At 45.2% G+C, this 8804-nt stretch overlaps 1 protein-coding gene across 1 annotated transcript; it reads right to left on the bottom strand.

The window, feature by feature from the left end:
• Window positions 1-68: 68 nt before the first annotated feature.
• On the bottom strand, window positions 69-2323 carry LOC120703079 (pentatricopeptide repeat-containing protein At1g62260, mitochondrial-like). The gene has a single exon (XM_039987086.1). It carries the CDS (start codon window positions 2276-2278, stop codon window positions 227-229), a length of 2052 nt encoding a protein of 683 aa, XP_039843020.1. The 5' UTR covers window positions 2279-2323; the 3' UTR covers window positions 69-226.
• Between the last annotated feature and the right edge of the window lie 6481 nt (window positions 2324-8804).

Below are 8804 nucleotides of genomic sequence, written 5' to 3' on the forward strand. Positions count from 1 at the left end.
AAATGACTGCTTTTGTTCTTCACGCAATCAGTAGCGCCCTCATAGATCTAGAATTTTATCAAACATAATATTAGAACTCAAAGCTCAAAATGATTGTGTTTTCAGTGCCAGAAAGGTACAAACATTACATGAGAGACATGTACAGGCTAAAGAAATGAAGAGAGACAAAGCTTGTTTCTACATTGCAAACCTCTCTGTTTCAAATACAACAATTTTGCTGTATCATCTAACTCCAATCTCTACATGACCTATAAAAACATTCTAGTACTGCAAAAATCTCCTGGGTAAGGGGATGCGAGGTATCCCCTGAGATGAAGACATGCACATTGTCATGCAGATCAATCCAGCTGTACCCAGGATGCTTGTGAATGCCTAGCCGTTCCATGTCATCTCTAACCACAGATGCACTTCCCCACCTCCCCTCATGGGCATGTAAGTTATGCATCAAAACATATGGAGCAGGACTCTCAGGATCAATCTCAGATAATGCCTTGGCAGCCATTTGAGCCAGCTTTTCATTCTTTTTAGCAGTACAGGCTCCCAGGAATGCTCCCCACACAGCTCTGTCTGGAGCAATTGGCATGCTCTTGATCACCTCCAACGTGTCCTCAAGCTGGCCGTGTCGTCCTATGAGATTGACGAGCGCAGCATAGTGCTCAACCTTAGCAGCAAGGCCGTACTCATGAACCATGGTGTGAAAAACCACCTGTCCTTTGGAGACAAGGCCAGCATTTCCACATGCACTGAGGAGAGAAATAAAAGTTATGTGACTTGGCACAACCTTGGCACTCCTCATCTCCTCAAACAGCCGCAAGGCTTCTGTAGCATGACCATGATGCTCATAACCTCCTATCAGCGCATTCCAAGAAACTAAATCCTTTTGCGTACGCATCTGGTTGAAGATGGCTTTTGCATTGGTTAGTTCACCGCATCTGGAGTACATTGTTACAAGTGCATTGCTGGTTGCGGTATCTGGCAGAAACGACTTCTCAATAAGTTGGTGGAGCTGAGCCCCAAGGCGCAACATAGCAAGTGACGCACATGCTGCTAGAACTGAAGAGAAAGTGTGACGATCAGGCCTCTCACCAACTTCTAGCATCCTTTGAAATAGCTTGATTGTACCGTCATAATCCTCATTTTGCTCATAACCTGATATCATTGTATTCCACGTGATGGTGCTACGCTCTGGCATCACATTGAAGAATCCCCGAGCATGTTCCACATCCCCTTTTTGCGTAAACCCTCGTATCATCAAATTCCAGGACACTGCATCAGGCTCAGGCACTTCCCAAAACAGCTTCTCTGCCTCCTCCAGGTCAGAGGATTGAGTGTACCCAGCAATCATAGTGTTCCATGACACCAAGTCCTTATCTGGCATCTCACCAAACAGTGCTCTAGCTGAGCGAACATCTCCAGTTCTAATATAGCACATCATCATCGAGTTCCATGACACAATATTCCTCTCAAACACCCTCCTCTTATGCCCCTTGTGCTGGCTCTGTGTTTTAGGAATCATATCAAACAGCCTTCTTGCATCAGTTACCCTCCCGGCTTGTCCATAAGCAGCAATCAGGGTGTTGTAAGCATCAACAGCCTTGTCCATGTCCATCGCCCTTAGGCGCTTTGTCAACAGCTCATCAGCCTCGTGCAACCAACCATTCCTGGCAAAACCAGAGACCATAGCAGACAGTGACGCGGAGTCCTTGACAGGCATTGCCTCAAACACGTCGAGCGCCTTCCTCACTTGGCCAACAGCAAAGAACCCAGTGACCATGGTGTTCCAAGAAGCCGTGTTCCTCTGTGGCATCTCATCGAACAGCCTCTGGGCTTCGTCCATGAGCCCACGGCGCGCGTACGCGCCGAGAAGTGTGTTCCACGTGACCGCATCGCGCTGGGGCATTTCGTCGAACAGGCGTCGCGCGGCGGCGAGGTGGTCCGGGTGCGGAGACCGTGCGTACGCGGCGAGGAGCGTGTTCCACGAGACGGCGTCTCGCACTGGCATGGCGTCGAAGAAGGAGCGAGCGACGCGAACGTCGCGGCGGCGGGAGAGACCCGCCAGGAACGAGTTCCAGGTGACCACGGAGCGGGCCGGGAGCGCGTCGAAGAGACGGCGGGCGGCCGCAAAGCGGCCGCGGCGGAGGAGAGCCGCGAGCGAGCGATTGTGCTGGCGGACGAGGTCGTCGGCGTGGTTCGTAGCAACGGCCGCGCCCGGGGCACCCGCGGCGCCGGCTTGGCAGTGAGCGACGGCCGCCGGGATCCGAGACGGCCATCTTCGCATCACGGCATCAGACACGGATGGACCAGGAGCAGCGCGACGCGTACGCCGCGGGGGGCTTTGGTTTTTTTTTTAGAAAACCGGGTTTATATTTCATATAAAAGTTTTGATGGTCACATCCCAACACTTACAAGAACACCCTTGAAAGAAAAGAAAATTACAGTCCAGTTCTTATAAACTCCCGGTTTTCCTCGCCACCGCCCACCGGCGGCCGGATGACGCTGCTTGAAGCCGACCACCTCTCCGGCGAAGCCCCACAATTTTTTGTTGCCATCTTGTGCAGCAAGTCGAACTCGACTTGCTTTTTTGACGCTAAACGAATCGGCTGAATAACATCGCCGGATACCGAGGAATCTGACACCGCAAGTACCAGAGTCCCCAGCACACCGGACGACTACAAACCCCGAGGGGAACCAAAACCACCAGAAAAGGTGGTAACCGAAGCCCAACCCGGCATCTCATCGAGCTGGTAAACATACCTTCCAGAGCTATCGCCGCCGCCGACGAAGGCAAGAAAGGAACCGAACCTGATGTTACTGCTGCTCATGGTGTCAGGGAAACCACCAAAGATGCAGAAGACGCCCACGCCAACGAAAGATTTGACGTCGACCTCTGCACACCTCCGGCGTCTCCGGCGTCGCACACTGGAGCCGCAGCAACACAGGGAGAGACACACCCACCTCCAGGGCGGATTGAAGCAAAGATCGACGAAGACGCCAACCTTACCAGCACCACCGAGGAGGGAACTTATTTTCCATGGAGCAGCACCCAAGAAGGAAGCATCAAATTCACCGATGTCACCGGATCCACTGACACCCCCTCCATCAGCGCCACTCCATCGGACAAAAGAACCGACGGCCATCCTCACAACGCCACCGGAAAGCTACTCTACTGTATAGCTAATATACACAAGGGGAAAACGAATCCGCCGCCGATTCAATCGAACCCCCTCCTTCTCCGACGCCAGCAAGGGGGCAGAGACGAGGGAGGCGACGAATCAGCGGAGGAAAACGAAAATCGCCAATCGCGTCGCCTTGATTTACTGTAGCGCCTGGAAAGCCCGCGGGGGGCTTTGGTGATTGAACAGAGACCTCCTTCCTGGACAGAAGCCCACATCGGCCCAGGCGACCCATCAATGAGCAACAGATGTGAAAAAAGGGATGTAACTTAAAAATCTAATTAAACGATTAGTCACATGCCAACAGTCCATAACTCCATATGCAGAAAACACAAAATCTGGTTAGCAACTACTCCCTCCGTCCCAAAATACTAGTCATCCTAGGATTCAAAATTTGTCCCAAAAAATAAGTCATCCTATCCTATTTAGAAAATACATGTGCATGCAAGAATCGATTATTGCCAAATATAGATAATATATAGAGGCAAACATAGTGATTTTACCTTCTTGTTAATTTATCTTAGAATTCCTAGGATGACTTGTTTTATGGGACAGAGAGAGTGTTTTCTTTTTCAGCGAAAGGGCCTGTAGCCTAGTGGCAAGAGCCTCAGTAGCACATGAGGTCCTGGGTTCGACTTCTCATGGGAGCGAATATTCTGGGAGTTAACGGCGTTGTGCATTCAGTGGTAGCCGACGTTCCCGTCGACAGCGAGACGCTTGTAATGACTTCGTCAATCTCGAGGATTTGCCGGTTCAGTCTTCGAAGATGCTCATAGGGGTAGGGTTTGCGTACGCGAGTTCATAGGGGTGTGAGTGTGCGTATATTGTGAATATCTGCGTTGTACTATGTAATCTAAAAAAACTATTTTCTCTTTTAAAAATCAAACATAGAAAGCACAGCAACGGAAGATTTAAAATGGAAGCAATTCAAAGAGCTTTTCTCATAGTTTCTTTAACAAAACTTAAAAGCTTCACACCAGAAAATATTGAAGAAATGACGGACACAATGTCGTACATGACATCTCAAATAAAGAAAATAAAATTATTGTAATTTTTTTGAGATTACACAGTACAACTCAGATATCCACACTCACCTCATGAATGCATGTATACAACTCTATCCCAATAAGCATTTTCGAAGATTGAGCCGGCAAATCCTCGAGATCGATGAAGTCACCATAGACACCTCGCTGTTGACGGGAATGTCGCCTACAACTGAAAGCATAATACTATTAAATCTTAAAATATTCGCTCCCACAGAAAGTCAAACTCAAGATCTGAGATGCTGCCGAGGCTTTTCTATCCACTAGACTACTGGGCGCAGACGCGCAGTTGGTACTATAACGTGGTACATATACCAATCTGACATTAGTATGAGTGATTTGTCCCTTGCCCCAACGTTCTGTTAGGTGCTATGAATTACAAGAAATGAAGTGGTTGACTTGGATAGCAGAGGGGTTACACGAAAATGGCAATATAATTGACAAGCTATAAAACAAATCTCCCTAAAACCTCAAATTCCATGCAGTGATGACGCAGAATGAAAAAAAAGGTCTTTGAGAACCCATGTACTAATGCTAATGTTTGAAATAGATAGATTCAGCACACTTCAGTGAGGCAATGCAGGCATTCAGCAGACTATATATGTAAAGCCCTAGATGAGGTATCCTTTTCTATGCACTAGAGATACATATAGAGCTGTCCACACAATATCGTCCAAGAATTTGGTATCAATAGATATTTGCAATCCTTCCATTTCTTCTGAATCCTACTGAGCAAGCTTTTGTTTTTTTTTCGAAGGACGCAAGCTTTTGTTTTGGCATTGAAAGCTAACAGATAAGTAGTATTCAATTGCAACATGCGCATTAAACAGTCCCCAAGTTTGGCAAATATGCAGAACTGGTTGCTTATACAATAGTGGTTTAATCACCAGTAGCTAGGCTGCATAAACTATGATATATGACAGGACGATTTGGTAGTATAATGTTTTTCAAATAAGATTAGGCAGTACAATCTCTATCTAATTTGACAACCAAATCTGCTTCCTAGAACCTTGGTAACGTTACAGAAACATTCCATTTCCAGGAACACTAACGGTGCAATAATGGCATCGAAAAGGGAGATTTTACTGCTAGAGTATGTTGACGCTAATCTAGTCAATACACCGGTGCGCTAGTACGTGCGGATCGCAACGATCAATCACCAGCGGGCTTCAAACGACGACCGGTCAGACCGGTCGTTCCAACCGGTCAGACCGGTTGAAGGCAGAAACACGCAAAAACCTAGAACCTCAAGCTCGGGAGGGGAACTCGAAGATCTAGGGTTGCCTTGAGGTCGGCAGGCCACTCAAGACGTCCTTGAACGCCGTAGAGACGAACAAAGAATGGCAAAAGGGTTGGAAAAGATTAGAGTTTGAATAAAGGGTAAAAGAGATTGTATTGATTCGATTGTGGTTAGAAAACCCTCAATCGGCCGTAGTCTTTATATTTATAGGCCGGGGAGGACATACTCCTTCAAAATCGGGTTACAATAGGACTCTTAACATGAAACCCTAACCCTACTCGGATTACAGGCCCAGACCGGTCTGACCGGTCGGGCCAACCGGTCAGACCAGTCGGCCTCGGTTATTGCCAATTTTGACCTCCAACACATGCCCCCTGCCTTTTTGGTGAGCTATGCAAGCCAAAAAGCAAGTACCTAAACATGCTCTAATGATACAGAATTACAACTCTAGCACTGGCCTAAAAATAATGCTAAGGGCGATATTCAAATACCGGCCGTCTTCATCTTCAAGCGTCTTGCCAAACACTTGGGTAGTATTTCTTCAAGTATCTTCCATTCAGCGCCCTGGGTAGACTTTCTCCTTGTAGCGTCTCCACCATATAAGAATTTCCGAAGATAACTTTGACAATCTTGTATGGACCTTCCCAAGCCGGCGACCACTTGCCAAACTTATTGCTCTTTGTCCCAAGAGACAGAATTGTCTTCCAAACCAGCTCACTAACTTGAAAAGATTTAGGCCTTACCTTTTTATTATAACCTCTAGCCACCCGAAGCTTGTCCTTCTCAATTTCATTCAAAGCTTGTAACCGCTTATCGCTCACTTCATCAATATTATCCATCATCAAGTCATGATAATCAACAACAGAAAGGTCATTTTGTTTAGCCAATCTATAAGCGTCTAGATTTACCTCAACGGCTAAAACGACCTCTTGACCATAAACAAGCTCAAAAGGAGTAATTTTAGTAGCACCATGTCTGGATATGCGATGAGCCCATAATGCTTCGGATAAAACCTCATGCCATCTCCTAGAATTCTCTTCTATATTTTTCTTGATGAGCCTTATCAAAATTTTGTTACTAGACTCGGCCTGACCATTGGCCTGAGCATAATATGGAGATAAATCGAGTATCTTGATTTTGTAAGATTCGGCAAATTCTCGTACCTCCTTTAAAATAAATGACGAACCTTGATCCGTTGTCAAAGTTTGAGGAATGCCGAATCTATGAATAATATGCTCCGTAATGAACTCAATTACCTCTCTATGTGTCATATTCTTCAAAGGTACCGCTTCAGTCCATTTAGTAAAATAATCTGTCGCCACCAACACGAAGCGATGCCCATTTGAAGAATGAGTATTAATTTGACCAATGAAATCCAAACCCCATTCTCTGAATGGCCAAGGCTTAATGATAGGATGTAATAACGTAGCAGGCACCAACTGAATATCACCAAACCGCTGACATTCTTCACATCCTTTATAATATCTAAAGCAATTCGAAATCATACTTGGCCAATAAAAACCGGCTCTCCTAAGCAACCACTTCATTTTAGGAGCCGATTGATGTGTACCACAGATGCCTTCATGCACTTCTCCCATAGCAACACGGGCCTGATCGGTACCCAAACACTTGAGAAGAACATCATCGGCGGTTCGACGATAAAGCTCATCGTCAACCAAAATATATTTAAATGCCAAACGCCGAATATTCCTCTCTGCACCCTCCAATCTTGCACTTCGGCTTCAACCATTTGAGTAGAATTTTTGGCAGAATTGCTATTCATGCCGCCCTCAGCGGTCAAACCGGTCTCTGGACCGGTCAGACCGGTCAGAGCGGTCAAACCAGTCTCAGCGACCGGTCGGACCGGTTCGTCCAGAACCAGTGACTCGGCTTTAATTCGCATCGGCTTTCTAATGTTGAAATATTTCTTCGTCACATTATAGCCTGATGCTTGTTTAGCCAGAGCATTAGCCTTTTCATTATCTTCTCTTGAAATATGTCGAATCACAAATTCATCAAAGCAAGAGATAATATCAAGGTATCTATCAAGATATGCATTCAAAACTCTATTATAACATTGGCATACCTTGGATACTTGCTGCACCACCAGAAGTGAATCACCAAAGGCTTCAACATGCTTCACGCCCATGGATTGCAAAAACTACAAGCCAAATAGAAGTGCCTCATACTCGACTTGATTGTTCGTGAAAAATTCTTTCAATCGGTTTGATAACTCAAAAACAGCACCACTTGGAGAGATAAGAACATTACCAATGCCAACTCCTCTCCCATCATCACAAACCGATCCATCAAAATATAATTTCCATGGTGTGCAAGTAATATAGCCGACTTTCAAATCATGCTCATCATTAATCCAATATTCAACAATGAAATCCGCTACAATTAGGCCTTTTACGGATTTCAAAGATTCATAGGCCAAATCATATTCTACAAGTGCATAAGCCCACTTGCCGATTCTCCCGCTCAAAATTGGCTTTTGTAACATATGCTTAATAACATCAGCTTAACAAGTTACTATGCATATACTAGATAACAAATAATGTCTCAACTTGGTACAAGCATAGTATAAAGATAAGCACAACATTTCAATAAATGTATACTTTGTTTCTGCATCAACAAGCCGTCGGCTCAAATAAGTAATAATGTACTCCTTCTCTTCGGTCTCTTGAGTCAAAATAGCACCAATAATCTTATCTTTTGCAGCCACATAAAGCCTAAAAGGAACCCCTCTCTTAGGCGCCTTAAGGACCGGCGGCGAAGACAAATAATTCTTAATCTTCTCAAACGATTCTTGTTGTTCTGCCCCCAAGTAAATTCGGCTTCATCTTTCAACCGAAGAACAGGAGTAAAAGAATCAATCTTCTCGGACAAGTTAAATATAAATCTTCTCAAGTAGTTCACCTTGCCCAAGAATTTCCGCAAATCTTTCTTACAAATTGGAGCCTCAACACGCTTCATGGCTTCAACTCGCTTTGGATCAATCTCTATGCCTTTCTCATGAATTATAAAGCCCAAGAATTTTCCAGCTGATACTCCAAAAGCACATTTAAGTGGATTCATTTTCAAACCATACCGACGCATCCTCTCGAGAGCCAATCTTAAATTAGCCAAATGGTTACCCAAACCGGCCGATTTAATCACAATATCATCAATATAGACTTCCAATATAACACAAGTAAATCATGGAAGATCAAATTCATAGCTCTTTGATAAATAGCACCGGCATTTTTCAAACCAAAAGTCATGACAACCCACTCAAACAAACCGATAAATCCAGGACATCTAAAGGCCGTTTTAGACATATCTTCCTCGGCCATAAATATTTGA

The sequence above is a fragment of the Panicum virgatum genome, chromosome 4K (assembly GCF_016808335.1).
Source record: "Panicum virgatum strain AP13 chromosome 4K, P.virgatum_v5, whole genome shotgun sequence".
Lineage (NCBI taxonomy): Eukaryota > Viridiplantae > Streptophyta > Magnoliopsida > Poales > Poaceae > Panicum > Panicum virgatum.